Source organism: Barbatula barbatula (genome assembly GCF_947034865.1).
Source record: "Barbatula barbatula genome assembly, chromosome: 2".
NCBI lineage: Eukaryota > Metazoa > Chordata > Actinopteri > Cypriniformes > Nemacheilidae > Barbatula > Barbatula barbatula.
The window spans coordinates 440,288-467,187 of NC_136767.1; the positions used below are offsets into that span (position 1 = coordinate 440,288).

Sequence of the window (26,900 nt, forward strand, 5' to 3'; positions counted from 1 at the left end):
TCTGTCTCTCTGTCTCTCTGTCTCTCTCTCTCTCTGTCTCTCTGTCTCTCTCTCTCTCTCTCTCTCTCTCTCTCTCTCTCTCTCTCTCTCTCTCAAGATTCAAGATTCAAAAAAGCTTTATTGGCATGATAAAAAGTGTTTTACATTGCCAAAGCAGGAAGATTAAATATAAACATTCTGTATAAAATAAAATAAGAGTATCCTATATAAGAAACAATATGTACACATTAATACAGACATAAAAGCACAAAAGTTCTTAGTTAAAGTGACAGGATCCTGTCATAAATGTCAGTTTGTGTGTGTTTTGTCAGTGTTGTGTTGTGTCAGTGTTGTGTGTGTTGTGTTGTGTCAGTGTTGTGTCAGTGTTGTGTGTGTTGTGTCAGTGTTGTGTGTGTTGTGTCTGTGTTGTGTGTGTTGTGTCAGTGTTGTGTTGTGTCAGTGTTGTGTGTGTTGTGTCAGTGTTGTGTGTATTGTGTCTGTGTTGTGTGTGTTGTGTCAGTGTTGTGTTGTGTTGTGTCAGTGTTGTGTCAGTGTTGTGTGTGTTGTGTCTGTGTTGTGTGTGTTGTGTCAGTGTTGTGTTGTGTCAGTGTTGTGTCTGTGTTGTGTGTGTTGTGTTGTGTCTGTGTTGTCTCTCTCTCTGTCTCTCTCTCTCTCTCTCTCTCTCTCTCTCTCTCTGTCTCTCTCTCTCTCTCTCTCTGTCCTCTCTCTCTGTCTCTCTCTCTCTCTCTCTCTCTCTCTCTCTCTCTGTCTCTCTCTCTCTCTCTCTCTCTCTCTCCTCTCTCTCTCTCTCTCTCTTTCTCTGTCTCTCTCTCTCTCTCTCTCTCTCTCTCTCTCTCTCTCTCTCTCTCTCTCTCTCTCTCTCTCTCTCTCTGTGTTTCTATATTGGTCAGTTAGAGTTAGTGAGTCCATCTGTAGATTAGACGTGTTATCCTCTTAACTCTGAGCGTCTCTGTCTCATCACCTCTCTGCTTTTCTTCTGAAACAAGACGAAACAGTGTCAGGATTCAGTGATAGCTGTATCATGCTGTAATCTCATCATCAGACTGAGAAGAAGACTTCTGATTTATTTTCTGTGACATTGAGGTTAGGATGAGGAGTGACACCATCTGAAGCTTGGATTGATGTAATGCTTATTTCCATAATGCGTCTGGAGAAAAGAGTGAGCGTCGTTCTTGCGATGGTTTGGATGTTTAATGTTGGTCTGTGTGCGAAAAAGTCCAGTGTGAGGAAATCAGGTGAGTGTGTTTTTATCTTTTAGCAGTTATGAGGGCGGTGAATAGATGGACAGGTGATTTATCAGTGAGATGTACGGGTCTTGTAGTGTATTTGCCAGAAACTCATAGCCAACCACCATGTGCATTAAAACACAAATTCAGTTCAGTTCAAAGTTCTGAAGCACTTTCGCAATTCTACATAGTGTACATTTATTTGTATTTAAATCTATGTATAGAAATCTGTGTCTGGTGTCTTTGTTCTCTGAATGTTGTAAATGTAAAGATAATATTTTGCTCTGAGGGACCTTTCAAAAGTTCTGTGTCATATAAACTTTAACATTAATTCCACTTTTGTTGTTTTCTGTCTCCTAAAAATCCATACTTTAATCATCTCTAGGTTTAGCTTTTAAATGAAAGACTCCATGAAATCACATTTTAGGTTTATGTTGTTTTTATTTTGTGTTTGTAAGATTTGTGAAAGTTTCTTTTTTTGACAGCTTTAATTTCGTAACGTTCAGTCGTCTGAATAGAGTCGCAGCACAAGATGAAATCTCATCTGATGAATCTGATATTATGAGGCAAAATGAGGTGGTGGATGCCTCAACATCTCTTCACCACGCACACACACACACGCACACGCACACGCACACACACACACACACACACACACACTTGATGAAAACTCATTCAATAAAGCTGCTTTACATCCAGAGATCCTTTTAACTTTTGCCTATAGTCACCTGTTTTGATTTTTTAACCTTCTGCATACATTTTCTGTAACATGAAATATTCATAGTTTCACAAACTTCTGCATCCAGCAGAACAGATCTGATCCAACAATGTGCTTGCAATATCGTGTTTTTGACCATTTGACCACATTGACCATTTGAAGGCGGGACTTCCTTATTGGCGGCCATATTGAGCGTTGCGTTCCTCCCCATTCATAGAAATGGCAGTGCTATATTACTCTATGTTCTATATATTCCTCTCTTTGGTCGTGTATCAGAGAGGTTGAGCCCTCCTCTGGATATTCAGTTGGAGACGGTGAACTGTACAGCGATCAGCATCCGATGGAAGATGCCCCGCAGACACGTCACTACCATCACAGGTTATAAGGTACACAGGTCATCTCTCCTCTAGTATTCCCCAGTTCTTAGCTTTTGCTGACATCTGACAAAATCTCCCAACAAAATATAAGTTTTAACTGAAATTGTTATTTTATAGGCCTACGTGCTGCTTTAAACATGTTAAAACTGTTAAAATGTTTCGATTACAAACACAGAACAAACAAATGGCAATCTCTGACCACGCACACACATAAAGAGCAGAAATAAACAAAATTTAAGTAGCAAATTAAAGTAAATAATCATAATAATAAAGGGTTACAGTTGTTTTTAACAACATTGTTTGATGTAAACTTTTTAGGTGTTTTACACAGAGATGAGGAATAACCGTCCGGTCGGCACTGATGACGTCCTGGAGGTGCCATTGAGTCTGGATATGCTCACAACTGTAAGAGATTAATACAAACCTTATTTCAATTTTTACAATTTTAAAGGCTAGAGGGCCAGGGGTGTAGGGTGTTGTAGAAAAAGAAATATTAAACATTAAAAAGAGTAAAGAGAGCGTACAAATATGATAGAACGTTCCCGATCCATATAAAACTATTGACATCATAACTGTGGGAGGTTTTTGGGAAACAGTGTGACCTCAACAGATTTCATGTTGTGTTTCAGGGACAGTTTGACGGACAGGCGAGTTTTGTAAGTAGATGGTTTTCATATGTAATGTTGGGGTATGTTGATAGACGTCATATGGTACGGTCTCGTGGGGTGTGTGTGTTAGGATGTGGTGATCAGGAAGCTGAAGGTGGCCACACAGTATCGTGTCAGTGTCGGGGCGTTTGGATGGGCGGGCGAAGGCAGACCCAGCATGCCCAGAGACATCAGCACCGCTTCACACGGTGAGCCCGAAAAACATCCCATCTGCCTGAATGCATTCAGTTAAATAATGAGTCATTCATGTCTTTGTCTTATTCTTTATCATAGAGACGTGCATGCCTCCCTCACCCCCCACCCAACCTAACGTGGTCGCCGTGTCAGACACGGAGCTGGCGTTGTCATGGCAACACAGAGACAATGATGAAAGCGCACCTGTGCTCTACTTCCTGGTGGCGTACATCAGGTATGAAGTGTTTTTATCTTTATTTAAATATCGTGTCAAACTACGATTTATAAAATCATAGAGCATTTAAGTTGTTGGATAAAATGTTTGGAACAAAAGTTTTGCCCTTGTCTCTGTTTGCGTGTGACCTTTATTCTGTCTGATGTCTGAATGACTGATGCATGTCTGTGTTGCTGTACTAGAACACAAGCGGCTCATTCACATCACTTGACAGTCAACATGACTACACATCAAACACAGCTTTAATGACCCGCCCGACAAAACTTCTTACTGTGTTCAAGATATCTCATGATTGTCTTCATTCTTTATAAGCACTGTTTTACACATTTATAAAAGTAGTTCAACCAACAGGACCATCACACAAATGGAAAGATGAAAATGACTGTGTACAGTATGTAATAATGTTAAACAGAATTTTTTTTTCACTTCAAAGGCGTTCTTCAAAATCCTGTCTCTAACCTCAAAGCATTCTGGTCCTTTATATTGTACGTCACAGTCAAATATGAGCAAAACTCACAAAGTCATGACGGTTGTGTCTAAGGCTTTTACTAGAATGGAGAATGATTATAGAATTAAAATGTTAGTTTTACAGTTTATAAGTATTTAAATGCTTGTGTACAATGTGTATTTGTCATCAAAACACATACATTTTAGGCATTTTTTAAATCTGTAGAAATAAGTGTCTTTGACTGCCTGTGTCCTTCCACTTTAAGTTTGATTTTGTGTGTGAAATGAGCAGATTTCTAATCCTCATTGACAATGACACAAGATTAGATGGAAAACCCCCAACCTGTTAAACCCCGGGACAGTCTGCTTCTGAGATTAAAAGAGTCTGCACCATTACATGAGCCCTCAAGATGAAAACACAAAACTTCTCATCTATAATATTTGTGTCATTTATTACAAATCTGCATGATTGCGAGTGAAAATACAAGAGCGTGTGTGTATTGCAGGGCTGAGATGGACACCGAGTGGACGTACATCAGAGAAGCTGTGGAATCAAACTCAATGGTTCTCAAAGGTCTGAATCCTGAGACTCAGTATCAGTTTGTCATCAGAGCTGTGAATGTGTTTGGAATCAGTCCTCCGAGTCCCCTCAACAGCCCCGTGAGGACTCTCGGTGAGTCAACACACATAGATGAGACACTGCAGAACTGATGATGGTCTCTTCCAGATGTGAGCCAAGACACTTTGATCAAAACGCTCCGTTCTGATCTGTCTTTTTGAATGTTTCTTCATATGCAGAAATGATGTTAAGTCAGTCGCCCCATATATATATATATATATATAATAAGAAAAGCCACCCAAAAAACCACGGATGCACGATTAATTATCAGCCATATCGGGATTGGACGATAAATGGTCATTTTTAATGTCATAAATGATTTCTTCTGGTTAAACTACTTCAGCTGCACGCTGCTCACAGTTATAATACAGTACAGTACTTTTTGCCTTTTGTTTCAGTCTAAGAGAATTTTATATAAATATTAAGATACTGTATATCGGTCAATATATCGGTTATCGGCTTCCAATGTGAAAGAATTATCGTTATCGGCCAAAATGTACATATTGGTGCATCTTTACCCAAAAACACACATTGTCTAAAATGATCTGTGCTGTTAAAGTTTGGCGTCTTTGTCCCCATCTCAGTTTGAAACATGAAATCGCAGTTAAATGCAGAGTTATTTAAAAACTCTAAATAAAATGGAAATAATGCCTAACTTACGTCATACAAGTAATCAAGTGTCATCTGAACACATACCATATCTGTCGTTTTTGTTCTGCCTAAATGAAACAAAGAAATTACAAAATAATTCATGTCTTTTCTGTAAATGCAATCCTTTCAGATGTCAGAGCCAACTCTCAAAATCCCTTTCAAATTCTTCTTTTGCTTTAGCATGAAGCTGTCACTTTAGCTCCGGAGCACCAGGTTATTTTGTTATCAACAATAGATGTTTCCATGACATTTCCCAGATGATCGCTTTTAAACACAGCCATCTAGATGATGATGCTTCTAAGCTACTTTTATAAGAATTTATAATTTATATTTATAAGAAAACGCTTCAGCGCCATCCATACACACACGTGATGAACTAGCGTGGGGCGACCCGACAGCGCAAACGATAAATCATAATTACAAGCTTACCGCTGTGAATCAGGGTAAAACAAGACAACTGTTTTGATCACGGAACTGTCTATGTATTTACTATGTATGTTTCCCCAAAACGATCACGGATTGTAGCTTTAATTACTGTATGTCTGAAAAAATAGATTTCAGTGTCAAAGCAGTAAAGATTCAGTCCTGAAGGGTGTAAAGTGTAAAATACATCAATGCTTGTGAAACAGGTGCCGTGGACATGAGCGGCGGAGATTATGACATCCACATCTCAAACTCTGACACCAAAGATGAAGATCGTTTTGAAAGTGATGATTCAGATTATGACGTCTTCGTCGAGGAGGTGAGCGACTGTATGAAGCAAAAGTCCAGTCACTTAATACTGTTCTACAGTCTTTACATCTGCAAACAAGAACTTTGTAAATGATATAAATGTTGACTGGCCGGCGGTCAGAACTGCTGACTTATGTCTTCATTAATCTTGCAGATGAAGTCGTTTCCTAACACAAAGCAGAGCGACAGGCGTTCATCGCTCCGCTCCCGCACCGAGACTCCCGGAAACACTATTTTCAGGATGCGCCCGCCACCATCCAGAAATATCAGTTTCACTTCCACAACAGCAGCACCAACATCCATTGCCATGACAACAGTAGCCAGCGCTACCTCCACGACAACGACCACTGTTGTGCCGTCTCCCAGTCCGTCCCTGACCCCGTGGAAAGGTGAAGAGCCGCGGGTGTATGATGTGTCATGTGATGAGACCGTGTGTCCTCCTGACAGCATCTGTATCAATGACTATGATACGGGCGGATCGCGATGTCACTGTAACCTCGGCCGACACGGACACTTCTGCTCGGAAGGTCAGACTTTCACAATTACCACAAAAAGAAAAACATAAAGCTGTGATGAGCAGGACTCTAAATCAAAATAGCGTTTTTATTTCTTTTGTATTACATGTGTTCATGTATCAGTAGATATGAGTCCTGCTGTTACGTCATGTTAATACACGACCTTTAGCTAGAATTGTTATTTAATGATCTTCTAACCACCATCGGTCAAAAGTTTAGAAACAACAAAATCATGATGTTAAAAATCTTTTAAAATCTCATTTTTTAGACAAATTTTATTTTTTTGCTCTTTTGAGGTTTTTTCTTAAATATAACACAACATAGAATTCAAAATAAAATAAAACTTCAAATAAATCGTTTTTAAATGTCTTAAATCTTTGAATTTTGATAATTGCATTTATGTAGATTATCCTACAAAAAACCATGTTATTCAATAATATAATACTGTATATATAATAAATGTGTTGTAGGTCTAACAGTAAATTTCCCCAAGTTCTCGGGCTACTCTCACATGACGTTTGAACCGCTCAAACACTCGTATCAGAGCTTTCACATCCGTCTGGAGTTTAAGGTACGATCATGACTCTTTAACACATTAAGACAGAGAGCAGATGATGAATGTGTTCATGTGTCAGGCTGAAGCTGAAGACGGACTGATCTTATATTGTGGTGAGAACGAACATGGCAGAGGAGATTTGATCTCTCTCGCTCTCGTACGGAAGAAAATACACTACAGGTGAGTTTCATCCAATCATCATGTGTTGTGTGTGTGTGTGTGTGTGTGTGTCATGTGTTGTGTGTGTGTGTGTGAATCATGTGTTGTGTGTGTGTGAATCATGTGTAGTGTATCTGTGTGTGAGTGTATGAATCATGTGTTGTGTGTGTGTGTGTGTGTGTGTGTGTGTGAATCATGTGTTGTGTGTGTGTGAATCATGTGTTGTGTGTGTGTGAATCATGTGTAGTGTATCTGTGTGTGAGTGTGTGAATCATGTGTTGTGTGTGTGTGAATCATGTGTTGTGTGTGTGTGTGTGTGTGTGTGTGTGAATCATGTGTTGTGTGTGTGTGTGTGTGTGTGAATCATGTGTTGTGTGTGTGTGTGTGTGTGTGTGAATCATGTGTAGTGTATCTGTGTGTGAGTGTATGAATCATGTGTTGTGTGTGTGTGTGTGTGTGTGTGTGTGTGTGTGTATCATGTGTGTGTGTGTGTGTGTGTGTGTGTGAATCATGTGTAGTGTATCTGTGTGTGTGTGTGTGTGTGTGTGAATCATGTGTAGTGTATCTGTGTGTGTGTGTGTGTGTGAATCATGTGTAGTGTATCTGTGTGTGTGTGTGTGTGTGAATCATGTGTAGTGTATCTGTGTGTGTGTGTGTGTGTGTGTGTGAATCATGTGTAGTGTATCTGTGTGTGAGTGTGTGAATCATGTGTGTGTGTGTGTGTGTGAATCATGTGTTGTGTGTGTGTGAATCATGTGTAGTGTATCTGTGTGTGAGTGTGTGAATCATGTGTTGTGTGTGTGTGAATCAGGTGTAGTGTATCTGTGTGTGAGTGTGTGAATCATGTGTGTGTGTGTGCAGGTTTAACTGCGGCACAGGAGCGGCACAGATCGTCAGTGAAAGCTCGGTTGTGATTGGACAGTGGCACACAGTGACGTTATTTAGAAACGGAATGAACGGATGGCTGCGATTGGACAATGATGCACCTGTGTCAGGACGCTCTCAGGTGTGTCTTAATACACAAACACATCTATATATCGTGACAGCAGCAATATGATAAACCACACCTATTTTTTGTTCAAATTGGATTTTAAGCAGATTTTATCAGCTGATTTCCATCATTAACATGCAAACTATGGTTAATAGTTTTGCATATAACAAACAGTGTTGGGCAAGTTACTCTAAAAAAGAAATAAATGACCAGTTGCTAATTACATATTCAATAGTGTCATTAGATTACTGTACAAATGACTCTCCCAAAAAGTATTTAATTACATATTACTAATTACTTTCTATATCCTACATCAACCTTGATTTAAGGATAGACGTGAAACGACTATTTTTTTAATTCATTCAAATAAATGATATAAAACGACATAAATTAATATTATTAACTGACCAAAGTATGCAAATTGTATGAATTGTACATTAAAGCACCGATTCTAAAATTACACTTCAAATTTTGATGTCAATTCCACTATATTACACACATATATTATACAAATTATTTAGTTTAATTAGATAAGAAATAACTGTAATTAAATTACAGAAATGAATTAAGTAATCCCTTACTTTATATTTTTAATAACAGTAACTCATTACTTATTAACTAGTAACACCCAACACTAATAACAAATTGTACAATTAATAAGTAGAAGCTAAACTCTTGGTTGACCAATCAGCATCCAGAACCAGAACAATCTAACAATCTCTCTATCTGTGTCGTTCAGGGTCAGTACACTAAAATAACCTTCCGCACGCCTTTGTTTCTGGGCGGAGCTCCCAATGCCTATTGGTTGGTGAGGGCAGTGGGGACGAATCGTGGATTTCAGGGCTGTGTTCAGAGTCTGAGCGTCAACAGTAAAGTCATCGACCTTCGACCCTGGCCTAAAGGAAACGCACTGAGCGGAGCAGACATCGGTCAGTTGATCCGTCTGTTCTGCTTTGCTCATGCACAGAACGTTCATGTTACACTTACACTGTCAAAATAAATGCATTTAGTGATGTAGAATAATATTTAATAACACTTGTGTTATAGGGTTAAAGTGTAATGTGTGTGATTCAGGTGAGTGTCGCAGCAGTGTGTGTGATGATGTCATCTGCATGAATGGAGGAATCTGTTTGGCCAGTCGAGTTGATGCTTTCATCTGTCTGTGTCCACTTGGATATAAGGGCGTCCTCTGTGAGGAGAGTGAGTCATACACACGCATGTTTGTTTTGTCATTGACAATTCTTTAGTTTTTTTACTGAAATAATGCTATTTTGTAACCTCTACCCCAAACTCTCATACAAACCTTTCTGCATTTTTTTAATTAATTTCATTGAAGAGTAAATCATTTGTGACTTATTTTGGTTAATGAACAAGACGAACACTTTCATTTTCTAGCAGTTATTATTATCTTACCTCTTGACTGACTCTCAATTGATTGGTTCGGCGATCCGTCTAATCCCCTCCCTCTGTCAGCCTACTTTGATCTGATTGGTCTGCTGTGATTGGTCTAATTGTGGCAAATGGAACGTATGCGGGCATTATGTGACCCGGAACTGAAATGATCACGACAGACGACTCGTTCGCTTGACTCAGAGCCGACTACTTTTTTTCTCAAGCCAATAACATTTCTTTGGCTTTACAACTCGGCAGACTGCTCACATTCACACACAGTGTCATTACATTGTGATATAAACTCTTTAATTATCAATTGACAGTGGATCAGATTGTACTGGTCCCCATAATAACGGATAAACCTGTCACACACACACACACACACGCACACACTCACACATCACTGTTTGTCTTTACTGAAATCATATCGATGCTCTTTTCCTTTTAGGTTTCCAACTGTCTCTGCCACAGTTTAATGAAAGCATGTATTCATACGCCAGCGCCGCCTGGCCTCAGCCCATCCACAACTATCTCTCATTCATGGAGTTTGAAATCACCTTCCGACCGACCGGTCCAGACGGCACGCTGCTCTACGCCGACGACACGGAGAGCCGAGACGTTCTGTCCATCCGTCTGACGAGAGGATTCGTGGAGTTTCACTTTGACTGCGGCTCGGGTGCCACCGTCATCAGGTGACGTGTGCAATAATGATAAAACACAACATCATAAAGAAAACATGTTTTTGACGGGTAAGAAGAGACGTGTTGAATGTATGTTGTTTGTCAGGAGTAATGAGGCGGTTGCCATGGATACGTGGCATGACCTGCGTGCATCTCGTACGGCGAAAAATGGAATTCTGCAGGTGGACAACCAGAGGCCGGTGGAAGGCACTGCTGAGGTGAACATCGTCTTTCAGACATATTTACAAAACAAAGAGGTCATGTCCTGAAGAAAATGTTCTTCATGTTTCTTTAATTGACGTATTGAAGGTACAGCGGCGAAACACCAAGGTCATGGGCTTGATGAGTGTAACATGTGACCCCTTCTGTTAAAAGTATTTTTTGTCTGTCTCAGGGAGCGTTCACACAGATCAGATGTAGTTCTCCTCTATATATCGGAGGAGTTCCTGACTATGATGTCATTAAGAGCAGCGCCGGAGCCTTGAGACCTTTCAGTGGAGCAGTTCAGAAGGTATAGTGATCACTAAAGACTACACACACTGCATACTGCATGCTAGTTGAGTCTTATTGACATGAACACCGTATGACAGTTATACACATTCATGTAAAGTCAAATTGTTAAAGCAATATAATGATATATTTAACGTCTCATGGAACACAGATCTCTCTGAATGATCGCAGTGTCGAGCTGAATCCAGATCAGGCTTTCGGGATGAACGTGTTGAACGCGGATCACCCGTGTGTACAGAACCCGTGTGCTAATGGAGGAGTGTGCAGACCCAAATGGGACGACTATGAGTGTGACTGCACACTTGGATATGATGGGAGACACTGTTTGAAAGGTACACGCACACACAAACACACACACGATTGATTTGTCATAGACTTCTGTTATTATTGTGTTGATCTAATGGTATATTACAGTAAGTCTGTTATTCTTTTACAGAATCGTTTACGTATATTTTATTCTTTTTTCTGTTCTTGCTGTCCAGAATGTGGAAATTACTGTTTAAACAGTAAGTGCTGAAGGCAGCAAACGTCTTTATGGTCCCATTCATTTGCATTCATAAAACAACATGTTTACCGTTTGTCATTCTGTTGTTTATTTATTTTTTTTTAAATTAAAGGTAGTTATAACACACTAAGAATGCATTTAAAAAATACAATTATATGATTTATAAGCCATTCAGGATGGATGGATGGATAGATATTGTTTAATTTATTTAATAATTTTTCTATTTCTCTTTTAAAATGCTTTTTGCATTTGTGGATACAAAATATATGATGTTCAATTTAGAAAATCAACCTGATTTTGAAGTAATCTGTTTTGGTTTCTGCTGCCATCTAGTGAAAATGAATGAGCTTCACACTCTTTGTCTTTTATGAATCAGCTGTTACTGAATCTATAGAGATTCCTCAGTTCACCGGACGCAGTTATCTGACATATGACAACAGAGATATCCTCAAAAGGTAGAGTACATGTTCTTGCATATCTGCTCAGATAGAAACTAGTTTAGATCAGTATTATGAATATGTGCGTTTCAATGCTCCTGCAGGTTATCTGGATCCAGAACAAACATCTTCATGCGTTTTAAGAGCACGTCTGAAGACGGTCTTTTACTCTGGAGAGGAGACAGTCCCATGAGAGCCAACAGTGACTTCGTGTCTCTCGGCCTTCAAGAAGGAGCGCTCATTTTCAGGTGTGAAGTCAAGAACAGATCGCACGTGTGTTCAGTCGTGAGATGATCCTGACACCTCATGGTTCTCTCTACAGTTATAATCTGGGCAGCGGAGGCGCTTCTGTCATCATGAATGAAACCTTCAGTGACGGCAGGTGGCACAGAGTTAAAGCTGTCAGGTCAGAGACGGGATGAATTCAATAAACAGAACGCAATTCATCATGATTATAATGCAAATCAACAGAATAATAATGCAGTTAAAAAGAATGTAATTCATTTTCATGTGGGAAACTTTGCTTTCAAAATCTCTTTCCAAAGACTAGTCGAAACAACAATATACTAGAATATACTGGAGATGCTGGCAACGCAAAGGTCATGTGTTTGATCCCAGGGAACACACATGCGAATCCAATACATGTATACACTAGATGCACTGTAGGTCGCTTTGCATCAAAGCATCTGCTAAATGCATAAATGTAAAGGTTTCTGTAGAATTTGCCAGATTGCTGTGTTCTAGAAGGATAGTTGTTTGGATGTGATGCGTCAGAATGCCTCCTCCATTTGTCATGGTGTCTGTTTAAAGGGACGGACAGTTTGGTAAACTGACGGTGGATGATTATGGAGCTAAAACAGCACAAGCTCCTGGTAAAATGAGACAGCTGAACATCAACGGTGACCTTTACATCGGTAAGGAATAAAACACTACAGCAACAAAAATGACAAATAACACAAACAGACAAAAGAAGTCGAATAAACAATTGAAGTTTTAAAAATAATACAAGTTTTGAAATAAAGTATTCGGGCAATAACAACGTTATGGACATGACACAAAAACGCTCAGAGAATGTATTTGTTAGGAATATACCGAAACATCTGTTTATGTTTTACTTACCCAATGAATGGTGATGTGAAGGGATGTGTCTTAATAGGACATAAAATAGTTTGTTTATTTTAATTTGCATGTGTCCATTCCAAGGTTATTTTAGTTTACGAAAATGAAAACTTTGAAAACATTTCTGTTCATTGAAATCAAATCAAATAATTATGGGAACTAAAGGAAAGTTTGAAATGTTGCCTCAAAAATCTATTGCAATAAGTTAAAGCACTAAAGTTATAATAATAAACAAAAACTTAAATATAAATCAATTAATATTAAATAGCAACATAGAAAATAAAGAAAATCAATTATTAAATGACAAAATCATACAGAAAAATGTATAAAACTAAAAAATCTAAAAATAAACTAAAATCTAAACTAAATGAATTCTGGTCCATTCATGAATAATATATGACATTATGGAGGTGACAATCCTGAAAATGCCACTTACCTGGCTATGAACAATCATCCGCTTGAAAAGAGACCTCACATGGGTATTTGAACCCCTATATGTTGACATCTGTGCTGCTAGTACAAACCTTTGGTAAAATATAGATTTTATCATGTCAAGGTCCACATTTTCACACAATTGCTTATTCATTTGTTATTTTAATTATAAAAAAGGATATGTGTGATAACTCGAGTCATAATTGATTTATCCCTTCAGTCCTTCGTACTGGTGATGTTTTGTTGATGTGTCTTCAGGTGGGATGAAGGAGATCGCGCTGCACACTAACAGACTGTACATGCGAGGTTTGGTGGGATGTGTTTCACACGTGACTCTTGCCACAGACTATCATCTGTCTCTGGTGGATGATGCAGCTGACGGAAAAAACATCAACACCTGCACCAACTGAACACCTGACACGAAAGAACAATACCGTACACGCTGTACATCTGCTGTGGCACGTCACATTATATCAGGAAGCAAATCAATCACTTCCCTTCTATTGGAAGACAGTTTTCATTTACATTTGTCTGTTGTCTTTTTTTTCTTGGGCTTTAATAAGACGGAAACAGGTTTGGTATTCCATCAGTCATCACTAGAGTTTGTCTGTAGTGTCTCGGTCAGTTTTTGAGGCTGTCAGCGGTTGTTTTGCATCTCATTTCCATGGCAGCGTTGAACTTGTCAAGAACCAAAGACTTTTTAATAGATATTCTTGCTCTTCATTTATTTTTCGTTCATGAGTGAGAAATGCATTTCTCTTCATTTTCTGCCTTGCCATTTTAAAGCCATCAAAAATGTGACTTACTGCATTTTATTCATGAAATAAAGAGAATGACAGACACTTTATTTTAAAACGTGTACATTTATTGTTTGGCAGTTAGCAGATGCTAAAGATACTCAGCGGTTTTAATTCTGTCAAACGTGGTTTCACAGTCAACACAACATTTACATTTACATTTATTCATTTGGCAGACGCTTTTATCCAAAGCGACTTACAAGTAGTTTTATACAGTGGCACATTACTGCAGAGAAATCAGGGGTAAGGTGCCTTGCTCAAGGGCCCTTCAGTCATGACCTGCTGGCACTGAGATTAGAACCGGCAACCTTCTGATCACAAGCTCAACGCTCTAACCATTAGGCCACAGCCGACAAGATGTCAGTCAGACAACTTAACACGATTCATGTAAGTGCTGGCCAGACCACATCGGATCATCTGATCTGTAGCTCATGAACATGAAAAGTCATGATTTATTTGGATTGTAACATCAGATCCCATCATTTTACTTTGGCACCACCAGAGAACTTTTGTATGTGATGGTGTCTGTAGTGTCTTTTGAACACAGTCTGCATCTTTATACGTTTTCAATTCAACATTGAGGTGGATCTTTATGTTTTACTGTCGTTCTCTCCCCGTCATCCCGCTCAGAGCTTTAAGGGTCCATCTTTAGGGCCCTTGTTTTCTTCTCTCTGACATAACGTTGATTTTTTGATGTTTAACGTAGGATTAAATTATCAAAACTGTTCATTCCGGCTCAAGCATGACATGACGATTCTTCTTGACCTGAAATCAGAATAATCCCCAAAACACAAAGGATTAAGACTCAACATTACGTGACCCTTTTTAAATGACACATGATCTTCTCTCACTGGGGAATAGATGGCACTCATGTGGAGCTTTAGGTGTATATAAAACACTGGATTTATCTACATCTACACCATGGAAATCTCTTCCTGAAAACTACAATAGCATTGTGATTTCATTGCTGGGGACGTGGCAATATGATCCATATCGTGTTATGCAAAATTGGCCTCAATATTATGGCGGTCACAAGTCTTCTTGGCCTGATGTTAGAAACAAGAATAGATGTTATCTTTGTCAAGGTCCATCTGGCGGTATTCTTTTCAATAAAAGGCACTTTAAGGTCATTTGACCCATAACTCATCGGTATACCGCGGTATTGTTGAACAGTGAGCTTTTGATATGGTAACATCCCTACTTGTTCAAATTCTTGCAACATTATTATTGCCACACTGTGTTGTGTAGTATTTACAGCTTCAGTATGGAATAAAGAAAGATCAATCTGTTGCGCGTGGAAACCGTCCTAAATCCAAAAACTTTTCCAAAAACCTGCAGCACTTGGACAAGCAAAAGTTAGTACGTCTGCTCAGATCATGACGTGCCGCTGAGCACTTTTCCACGTCAAAGATTGTTTTTATAAACATAATGTATACACACTCTCTACGATCAAATCTCTGCGTACGCACCTTTTATAAATGAGACCCCCGTGTCCTGGATGCTGATTGGCTAATACAGTCATACTTAAGTACAGCTACAAGTTATAATGTAACATAAAAAACCTCTGAAGTGTTTAATGAGTCAAACATCTGAAAGAATGACATCAGATTTTCCTCGGATCAGAAAGGGATATGTTTTGCAGTATGTGAAGTTGGGTTGATGATGTGATGTGTGCTATAATCTAGTGTGCGATGTGCTTGTGTTGTCATGTCGATGGCTGAATTAGAGTAATGCTGTTATTGTCAGAGAGGTTTTAGTGCGGATGTGGGATTACGGAGAGCGAGATGTAATCCCACATCATTCAATCCAACAGTGTGCTGTTGACAGATACTTTTAGAAAGAAGTACATGTGTTAAAAATGCGTTGATGACTGTAAAACCATTTTGTACAAGTGTGTAGGATGAATGAAAGTGTTTTGCAGGTTCAGCTTTAGACAGACGTCTCTTCAGAAATGATTTTTACAGGAATTTGCCCTGTGGATTGTGTGTTCAGAGGTCTGTCCTTAGGAAACATTCTGATGTTCTTAGAATAACAGCCTTTCACGGTCAAATCCTCCTTTCATTTCCCTGCGATTCTCCTTCTGTCGCTCTCATCCTTTGACCTGCTTACAGAAAACCTCAAACTATATGAACAGAGCGAGTAGCACGATCTGTATCACTCATCCTTCATCTCTTCTCTTCTTTTCCTTTCTATTGTTCTTTCGAAATGTTCAGTGGGCTTCTACATAGATCCCACCACTGAGAACAAATCAAATACACATAATATAGTGAAAACAATACAGTCGTGCACTTTACTGTTGACCTGACCATCTTAAAATGAACATCTCTGTGAAGACTGTGGGGGGGGGGGGGGCTGGATGTGTCACGTGACATGAACAAACTGTCCATCAAGTACGCTTCTGTTCTCCGGTGACAGAGAGTGATGGAGACATCATAGAGAGTGTGTGATGGTTAATATATCTGTGTGTGTCATTCTACAGGTCGCTAATGGAGCCTCAACGGCAGATATACAAACGACCGGACATCCCTGAACATGTGCATTACATCATCGCCTTCATCATCCTCATCATCGGCACTTTAGGGGTCACAGGAAACGCGCTGGTCATGTTTGCCTTCTACAGGTTTGGTTCCGTTTCAAATTAGTTTTACAACCTGTATACATGTGCATTTACATTTTGCATTTTGTTTATTAAAAAGAATCTTAATTTCTGTTTTTTTTTTTTAAATGTTATTTTCAACAATAATGCAATAAAAATGCATCATATCACAGTAAGTAGTTTAAATGTAAAACATGAAAAAAAGGTCCATGTGATGTGTAATCTGCTTTACTCTCGTTCGTGATATTGACTTTAATTGTTGGAGTGAATTGGGTCAGTGTAGAGCAGAACGTCAGCAAAAGGTTTTATTTTCTTACTATCTCCCATTTGCTGAGATTAACGTTCACAAAAGAGCCGCAGGTCAGAGGACATTCTCCATAATCCTCATTCTATGATTTTTCCTTTGGGTTCGGGTTCAAGAGAGATCAGCGCCGCTGGCAAACCAGTGAATTATGAATGATGTGCCGATAACAAGGTTAATGTACTGTACATGGATATGAATGGATGAAATCATGAGCTTCTGTGGAAGAGAAGAGAATCCACTGATGTTCTGGGAATGATGGGACCTCCTCGATCTGATCCAACTCCTGTTTTGCTCTTTATTCCCTTTTTTGTTGAAAGTGAATACACATAAAATTTGTGTATATTGTGTCGTGATATTGCATTTCTAACTGACAAAAGCTTTAAAACAAATAACAGTTGTTGGTCATCTGTTGTGTTTTTAATGATCCAGCTAACAAAAATAACATTTAGCTAACATTCCCATTATGTTCCAAAACCGTTGTTTCATTTTAAATGAGTGTTTTTAGACCAGCCTTTTTTATGTTTTTAGAACATTTAGCAATGACACATTTTGAGGTCAAAATGCTCATTTATTGTTTTTGCAAGAATGGTTTTTAATAACTTTAAGAGAACATTAGTCAAAGTTTTAAGAAGCTGGGGAATTTTAACCTTGATTTACAAGTGAATGTGGTTAAACGAGAAATCTCTGGCTGTGTTTTTGTTGCAGTAATAAAAAGTTGAGAAGTCTGCCAAATTATTTTATAATCAATCTGGCGGTGAGTGATTTCCTCATGGCCGTCACACAATCTCCAGTATTCTTCATCAACAGTCTGTATAAAGAGTGGATGTTCGGAGAACTGGGTAATTCCTTTTCATTACGTTTGGGGTTTATGCATGACATTTAGTATTTAATGTATGTTATTTGGCATCAAATGCATAATATTTAGTATTAGATGAAGATGATAGGGCAGCATGCATGCTATCGGTATAACATCAGCTGTAAACACTGTTTTCTGGTCTTTTTGTGTGTAGGATGTAAAATATATGCGTTCTGTGGTGCTTTGTTTGGCATCACCTCTATGTTAAATCTGTTGGCCATCTCTATCGATCGATATCTGGTCATCACCAAACCACTGCAAACCATCCAATGGAACACCAAACGCAGAACATCTCTGGCCATCCTCTCCATCTGGATCTACTCGCTGGCCTGGAGTCTCGCACCTCTCATCGGATGGAGTAAGAATCATATATTCTACGGGAGTCAAGATCTTTTCCCGTTTATGTTTATTGAAATGACAGCCCAACTTTAATTGTCCCTGTGGGTTTAAAGAGTAACCTCAAAAGAGTCTTGAATGTGTGTGTTGTCCCAGGTTCATACATCCCTGAAGGTTTGATGACGTCATGCACGTGGGATTACGTGTCTCCAGCTAGCAGAAGTTACACTATGATGCTGTGCTGTTTCGTCTTTTTCATCCCGTTGGCTGTTATCCTCTACTGTTACGTGTTGATGTTCCTCTCTGTCCGTCAGGCCGGCAGGTGTGTGTTCTCCTCACCGCTCTTCAGTCTGACAGGTGCTGATGGATCAGTGAGCATGTGACTGTGTTTTGTGTGTTTAGAGATCTGGAACGGCTCTCTCAGAAGTCGGGTTTTGTGAAGCAGCAGTCCATGAAGACCGAGTGGAGACTGGCTAAAATAGCCGCATTGGTTATAGTGGTGTATGTTCTGTCCTGGGCGCCCTACGCGTGCGTCACACTCATCGCCTGGGCCGGGTGAGTATCAGTGTTGGGTAAGTTACTCTGAAAAAGTAATGAATTACTAATTACATATTCAATAGTGTCATTAGATTACTGTACAAATGAATCTCTCCAAAATGAATCGTTACTTTCTATATCCTACATGAACCTTGATTCAATGTGAAGTGATTCAAGGATAGACATACAATGACTTAATTAATTCAAATAAATCATATAAAATTACATTAAGTTATACTAATATCTGACCATAGTACTACAAGTGTGAGAATTAGACATTAAAGCACAGATTTTAAAGTTAGACTTCAAATATTTATGTCATATTACTGATGTATACAAATAATATTCCATGAAGACATTAAGCAAATTTCCTACAGCTGTAGTTATTGATGAAGAGAATCTCTGTTCTTCACATTCTGTTACTCAATATTTTCTTCGATTCATTTGTTTCTCAGATACGCAAACATCCTCACGCCGTACTCAAAAACACTGCCAGCCATCATCGCTAAATCATCTGCCATCTACAACCCTTTCATATATGCTATCGTTCACAGCAAATACCGGTACATAAATCATCAGGAACACAAACTGCATCATCATATGGGTGAACAAATATAATTGTTATCTTTAGTAGAGCTGATTCTGAAGTGAACTCTGGGCAATCTGAACGTCTGATTCAAGAGTTCTGAGAAAATTCACAGATGTTCGATTCAGATTTATTTCTAAAACACTTTTCACAATTGTGCATTTTTTCAAATCGCTTTTAGAACAGACTGTTGTACAGTACAAACGTGGAAATAAGGAAAAAAAACAATAAAGCAGAAAATAATGACATATAACGCATATATGATTATGTGAAACTTTGAACATTTCAAAAAAGCATGAGCAAGATATAAATTTTTGTAAATGCAACGACTATTTTAAGAGCAGCTGCATGGTTATTATCAGAAGAGAAAATGCTGACGTCAGTTTTCCTTTGTGTTTCTTTAAAGAGCCACACTAGCTGAGAAGGTTCCAGGTTTATCCTGTCTGTCTCGCGTTCAGAAGGACTGTCTCACCTCGTCCACAAACAGCGAAACATCAGTTCAGGACTTTAGCAGACAGCCGTCGGTCTACACCAACAAACTCCACACAACCAAACACAACTCCTGTATGGTACTGTAACAAACCTGTTCCCGTGTTCCCTTGAGCTCAGCTGGTGTCATTTCATCATAGGATCCTCACTTTCTAGATGCCTCACTGTTCTCAACTTCAAATTGTTCTCCCAACAAAGGTAACGTTCTTCGTAGACGAAGAAGAATCCATTATTTTGAGTGAACTGAACAAAATGAGTCTAAAAACTATTCTAGTCTTTGAAAGTTCCCAGCATGCATTGCAGAATTTTCAATTTGCAGGTTAAAATAATGAAAATGATCGCAGTTTTAGTGTTTGATGGCTACATTTGTAGTTTTTGTTTTATCATTGTAAGTCACCGCCTTTAGTATTTAGAGTTCCTTTTTTAACGATGTTTGATGATTGACTCATGTGCTCAGTGTTGAGGTCTGAAGTAAATGACACAGTGAGGCTTCTACTAAAATGTTGAAAACACAAACGACTTACGTAGAGTGTATATATAATATATCTATTATTAAGTGGATGAGTATATATTAACAGAATAGTTATATATTAACGTTATATAAACGTATTCTTTTGAGTTAATTCTTTTGATTGTTGCATATTTATTTTCAATTGACAGTCATGTGACGTTAGAGGGCCAAAAGCTGAGTAAACTCAAAAAACCTGTGCAGAAAAAACGTTTCATTCATAGGTGATGGGAGAACTGAAGCTGATGCAGAACACGTCACATGTATCCACAGCATCATCCGTCAAACAGAAGAACATCATCAAATCGTCCTCACTGACCATGGAGAAGGTGACGTTTCATTCATACAAATGGAGCAGTACGTGGGCTTCACAATGTGTCATCTTTTAGGTTTTCTAGAGAGATCTTAACAATATTTCAAACTAAAACCGCAAACAATCACAAAATCTCATCCGTTTCTCATTTTCTGTAGCCTGTCGTTCAGATGAAAGTGTCTCTTAGCCTATGTGAACGAGATCTTGTCTCCGGTTCTCTCGCCATGGCAACTGCACCGATGGTCATCTACAATAAAAAAAGCAGGAATGCTGACATGACCTCTGACCTCCCGACTGACCCTAAGAGTGACTCCTCTGACCCTCCTCATCAGTCCAACTCCTGAGAGAGGCGAGAGAGAAGATGGGGAGAAGTCTTGACGTCACCGTCAGGAGCACCGTCACTTGATAAATACTATTTGAATGTTTGATTCCATTGAAGAATCTTGGTTTCCTTCTGATGAGCCTACATACAATGCCTTTTTCTGACCCGAGTGTTATATGTTGTGATATGGTGCATGGTAAAGATCCTAATTCAGTTTGAGCTGCTTTTCTGATTTCTGACCAATAGTTCTCTATAAAACCCTGTTAGGTGTAATGATTTACCTTCAGTGTTTTTTTATTCTGAGAACTGTAGTCTATTATCAAATATTTTCCTTACAATAGATGAGATCTGATGACAGAGCTCTTGCATGAACTTGCAGTTTCATAAAATGCTGTGAATTGTTCTGTTAGTTCTTAAAGTCCCCGTGAACCAGAGGTTGCGATCGTTTTTACGTCCGTATTTTGACACATCTCCAAGTGAAATGGAATTTGTAATGAGAAAAATAGTGGGCGTGGCTTTCGTCTTTGTCTGCGATTTGATTGGATGTATAAAAGCAGCCGTTGCATTTTGAAATGGAACTGGCAGCAGACTGACAGGTGAAGGGGAGGAGTTAACAGATGCTCCGCCCAAGCCGTCTAACATACCTCATTTAAGATGGATAGTCATTACAGGAAGGAAGTGTCTTTTCAGATGTTAACTGAAGATTATGAGGGTACACAAATAAAAACAAACAATGACCCACATTGATAAACTATTTACTATAAACGCTGGAACATTACATTGTCATTTTTAATTTCACTGGGACTTTAAGTGTTTGTACTGTAAGGCTAGATATGCTGAATTGCTTATTCTATGAATTTCTAATTGAATGTAATGTTGAACTTTTGATAAATAAAAAATGTAAAAGTCAAATTTATAAAAAGTATAAAGAATATTTGTATAAGCAATAAATGCACAGTTAAATAGACGTGATTTCAAGAGAGACTTGTATTGTATATTTATTTAACTATTATTTACTCTGGAACTATAATTATTTTTTCTAGTTAATTTATGTTCAAACATCACGTAATATAATTGACTGAGAATTACCTCAAAATGGATGATGGCCATTCTTGTCTTGTGTTGCACCAAATAATTAAAGCTTTCTACTGGTTCATGACTTACCTGTATTCATTTGACGCTTCTATTCAAAGCCATTTACAAAGAAATTATTGTTTATTGTTTCCATTAGGATGAAATGGATGGATGCAGGAAATTGTGTGATACAGCAGAATGTGACCGGCCCATGGCGTCCATAGTCTTATCTTTCATTGGAGAGTTCTCAAAGGTAACAGGACAAACAGACATCAGTGAACTCTTTTACACATGCACCAGTTATTTGAACGCCCTTGTTGGCCCTATGGGCAGATTTGTCATTCTCTGTTTCCAATCTGTGTGACACCTGTGCCCCAAATCAGTCCACCTTTATAATCTATATTATATATCAGTATGTCTAATGTTTATTTATTAAACTGTATTATTCATATAGTGTGGTAAAAGTGAAGCAACCATTCTCTGTTTGTATTACAGTAGTTTAAACACAAATAAGTGTAAATGGTGACGCAACAGAAGGCATGTGATCACTATAGCTTCACACGAAATACTGTAGTTAAAATGTGATTTTTATAGTAAAAGTATGGTTCGTTTTTGTTTGTATATAAAAATGGCCAATGTTTGTTTTGTAGACAGTTTATGTTTTTCAAGTTCATTTATTTGTCCGACAGAGGGCGCTGCAGCACCTCATCACATTCACGGGACCACTTATAACATTCATATATCTAGTTTTAGTGATTCACTACAGTAAATATTTATAACTTCAATGTCTTATAATATAAATAACACTTGGCAGCACATTGATTTGTAAACGCCAGATGTCACATTGACTCTCTGTGTTGATGAGTAGCGGACATTAATCTCACGTGTTCACTTTTATCCCTCACGCGGCTCTTTCTACATTTAGCTGTTATGAATATAGAAGGTTTAAAACAGAGTACAGAACTGATCCTTGTTCTCTGTACAGATGCTCAGAATAGCTGTCTGTCTGATCTGTGTTTACATCCGTCTGTGTGTAAAGCACTGCTCTGTCTGAAAGCTTCAGTATTAGGGATGAAGTTAGAGCATCTTTATCACTTAATGTTTAGTTTATTTAGTTGTTTCGCTGAATGTAACTTTTTTCCTTTAAGATAAAATACTTTTTCTGGTTTATTTACAATAACGTTAGATGCACGTACAAGTTATTCTGTGATGATCATTTTATTTTTATTGCAAAAGCAATGTACAGTCTACATAATGGCAAATATAAAAAACCTCTAGCACACAAACAGAGATCATGATCATCAACACCGGTTCGTGGTTTTATTTTTGTAATATATTTATTATTATTATTATTCAACATTATTCAACATTTACTTGTACAGTACAAAAGTGAAAAGCCATAGGCCATACAGAAAAGCCAGAGGTTCAGGGACTGATAGATAATACATCACAATGGAATTCAAAGACGAAACATAAAGTGATAATAATAAACAATAATAAAGGGAGGAAGGTAAAATAAATTATACAAAAACTATAAAAAATGAGCATACATTCAAAGTTTTAGTAAGTGAGAAAATTATGCGTAATATTCATAACTTTACATTTGTGGATACAATATTTTGCAAGAAAATTAAGTTGCAAAGAAAAAGAATATTCTCACATTGCTTCTCAAAAATGAAAAACCCAAACAAAAAATCCTTAAAATAGAGCTCAAAGTCTTCATAAATATAGTTTACAATGAACTCACAAATGTCTTGCCAAAGTTTTCTTGTATGATCACAATGCCAAAAAAGAAGGTATCTCTGTTGTGCATCACAGAAAGTACAATTTGTGTCTTTACTTAATTTAAATGCTGAAACCATGAAGGTTTTGACAGGATAATATCGAATAAGCTTAAAAGAAATCTCGTTGACCTTATTTACTAATAAGTACTTATTAGGGAGAATCCAGCCCTTCTTCCATGAAATATTTTCCACTAATATGTTCCGTTTTGTAACAACAATCATTGATCATATCCTGCATGCGTGTCAGCCGGGTCTGATATCTCCGAACTTGTCAAAAAACTATCATGACCCTTAAATAACATAATGACACCATAGGTCAGCAACAAATATAGTGGCAAACCGTTTTGGGGTAACAGGGATATTATAGTGAGACAGAAATTCCTGATAAGTAAATAAATAGCCCTCCTGATTAAATAAATAACTCGATTGAACCCATTTGGTTCGTGTTTGATGCCGACCAGACCCGAGTCCTCATGACGTCACCGGCCGAGGGAATATAAACCCGCAGCGCAGCGACGACTGCGCAGACACGCAGATACAGACGCAGACGGGACGAAGCTCGTTCTTGCATCCTTTCTCAGAAAGGTAGGCAAATTATATGTCTTAAAGAAAAAAAGAAAGTATGAAAAATGTTTCCGTAGATTTAGTGAAATGCGTTGACATATGGGGAAACCGGCTTTTGTCAAATGATTCAAGTTATTACAATGGGAAGCTGTTTTTATGGTTGATTTGATAGAAACACTTGAGTCAAAGTAGTTACATGTACTTAAATGTGCGCAATGATGAGCGTCTCGAAGGTTAAACCATTTTTTAACGATTTTTCTAATGATTTTTTCATCCGTAGAAGTCATAATACCGTCGATCATTGCTACAGAAAACAAACGTGTGTTATTGGACTTTTGTCTGAAAAACGTACTGAAATATCCTTTGTGACAGACAACCCAGTCCTAAAGAACAAATGAACGCTCATATCAGAATCATGATGTCTTATTGTCGTCTCAGGGTGACCCCATATGGACAGTGGGGGGATGTCATATGTTACTATGGGGTGTCTACCCTCACCCTCTCTAACGCCCCAAAACACCCCCACGCCAGAGTAACACAACGTTCAAATGAACCTAAACAGAATCCATTGCACTTATATAGAAATAAAGTGAATATCTAATATATGTTTAATAACTGTGATTTAAACTTGAAGCATTTGACATGACTAAATATAGCAATAAATCAACCCGCAGTCGGCAGGTATTTCTCACATCACTGGTGTTGTGTTTGGAGAATGTTTTGTGTTCTGATCTTCACTTTGAGATGACGTGAGCGGTTCAGATGAGTAGCTGTGACGGATGGGATTCAATTAGATTCGTTTCCTGTACAGCCCAGCAACCAGAATGTCTGTGTGTTTGACTTTTTGGATTCAGAATGAAATATGAAAATATTTAAGCGGGATCTTATGTTTTGTTAATATTATACAAGAGACACACGCACACACACAGTGGTTCTCACAGATCACACAATGACTGTGTTTTCTCTTTATGTACACGCTTTGCTTTCTGAAAGTTGTTATTACTCAGACGTTACTCAATCATAGCAGTCAGGAGATTTGATAAAGTTCTCAATTGTGTCTCATTTAAGTATCAACAGTCTCAGATGTTTCTCCTAAAACAAATGAAATGAGAGTATAATTGTTGAAACACATGAAGAGTCTGGAGGTGTAAATGAATGTAGATTGTCGAGGTCAAATAAAGATTTGAGTAAATGTGATGAGAAATGTTTGAGATCTTCACTAATATTAACTTTTGATCGCAGACGAGACGAATCTGAGATCAGTTTGACACACTGTTGACGTCTCTTCTCAAACTCTCATGACAGACACATTGTCAGATTTATGACTCTCAGGAGAAACATCTGAGACACACGTGAGACAGTTTGCTCTCTTTTTCAATCTCAGTGATGTCTTGTAGAAATAAGTGAGATTTTAAAGATCTGATGGGTGTCTGTTGAATCTTTGATTGTTGTCCCCTCGATTGGTCATGTGACTCGTGTGCCGTTGTGAGAAGCCGTGTTCCAAAACAAATCATCAGAGTTTGGTTTGTGTCTCTCTCTGTCGTATGTGGATGATGTTGATGTGAAGAGTTGAATGCACGATGATGACAGAACAGATGAAGTATGAATGTTATTGTTTGCAGTAGTCGTGTTTCTTGTTCTGTTGGCAACAATGATCAGTACACAGAGACTCTGTGAATCCAGCGGCTGCTCATCTAATCCCAGAGCGCTTTGATTTAGATTCTGGTGGCGTTACAGTGACTTCTTCCTTAATGTTGGCCAGCATGATGAGGGTCTGTTCCTAAAATATCAGGGTGTAAGCCTAGCACCCCTCCTCACACACACACACACCGATGCACAGATATAAATGAACAGATCTCTGTCTCTGTGGATCAGTTTGTGCTCTCAAACCATCAGATCTGCTGTCGTCTGCACGGTACATTTGTGTTTTACTGTCGTTTCTGAAGGTAAATCTCATTAATCTGTTCATTATTTATCTATTCTGCTACTGTTGCCGAGATATTCTGATAACAATGGTGGATGTTTACTTATAAAACATTATTCAGTAGTGTTTGTGAATGCTGATGTAAGAGCATTATTGTTATTTATTACAGTGTTCAATGATCCTGCCTTCATATAGCTCTTTGGATAAAGTTTCTGCTGAATAAACGCAAACTGTGTGCTCACATGAAAAAAGATGCTGGGTTATTCTATAGTATTTACTTAAATCAACTGTAGAATTAACTGTAGTGATTAACTTTACTCTAGTTGAGTTAAATATACAGTAGTTTTAAGATGGTAAGTAAATATTTTTATGTGAATGGGCCAGAAGTCATTCCAATTTATTTATAAATGCATAATAGTCTGCAAAAAACATTCAGAACTCCTTAGCAACCACAAAGAAATACCCTGGCAACCATTTACAACATCCTTGATCTGAAGAAATGCTTCTTTATATCTGATAAACAGACTCAACATGCCTAACTGAATCTCTCTCTCTCTCTCTTAGTTTTTCAGAGTATTCTGCGTTGAGTTTCTAAGTGTGTCTGGCAGCATCTGACGGAGCGTGTGTTTGATATCAGACAGCTATGAGCAGTAACTACAGCGTGGCGTTACAGGGTCCGGCCCCCTGGGGCTTCAGACTGCAGGGGGGGGAAGATTTTAAAATGCCCCTCGCCATCTCACGGGTGAGTTCAAAGACACACACACACA

At 38.3% G+C, this 26,900-nt stretch overlaps 2 protein-coding genes across 2 annotated transcripts; both read left to right on the plus strand.

The window, feature by feature from the left end:
- Positions 1-918: 918 nt before the first annotated feature.
- On the plus strand, positions 919-13,994 carry egflam (EGF-like, fibronectin type III and laminin G domains). Its single transcript, XM_079474172.1, has 24 exons — positions 919-1,235; positions 2,221-2,330; positions 2,640-2,726; positions 2,951-2,977; positions 3,060-3,177; positions 3,263-3,398; positions 4,352-4,518; positions 5,745-5,857; positions 6,002-6,374; positions 6,833-6,933; positions 6,998-7,098; positions 7,939-8,083; positions 8,808-8,997; positions 9,143-9,268; positions 9,909-10,152; positions 10,247-10,358; positions 10,535-10,651; positions 10,802-10,982; positions 11,133-11,156; positions 11,532-11,610; positions 11,697-11,840; positions 11,915-11,998; positions 12,403-12,506; positions 13,402-13,994. The coding sequence occupies exons 1-24, from the start codon at positions 1,127-1,129 to the stop codon at positions 13,551-13,553; spliced, it is 3,144 nt and encodes a 1,047-aa protein (XP_079330298.1). The 5' UTR covers positions 919-1,126; the 3' UTR covers positions 13,554-13,994.
- Positions 13,995-16,340: 2,346 nt separating this feature from the next.
- Positions 16,341-22,512, plus strand: opn4xb (opsin 4xb). The gene is made up of 9 exons (XM_079450157.1): positions 16,341-16,560; positions 17,546-17,679; positions 17,851-18,054; positions 18,189-18,354; positions 18,435-18,587; positions 19,025-19,132; positions 19,562-19,724; positions 20,377-20,481; positions 20,624-22,512. The coding sequence occupies exons 1-9, from the start codon at positions 16,427-16,429 to the stop codon at positions 20,807-20,809; spliced, it is 1,353 nt and encodes a 450-aa protein (XP_079306283.1). The 5' UTR covers positions 16,341-16,426; the 3' UTR covers positions 20,810-22,512.
- Positions 22,513-26,900: the final 4,388 nt, after the last annotated feature.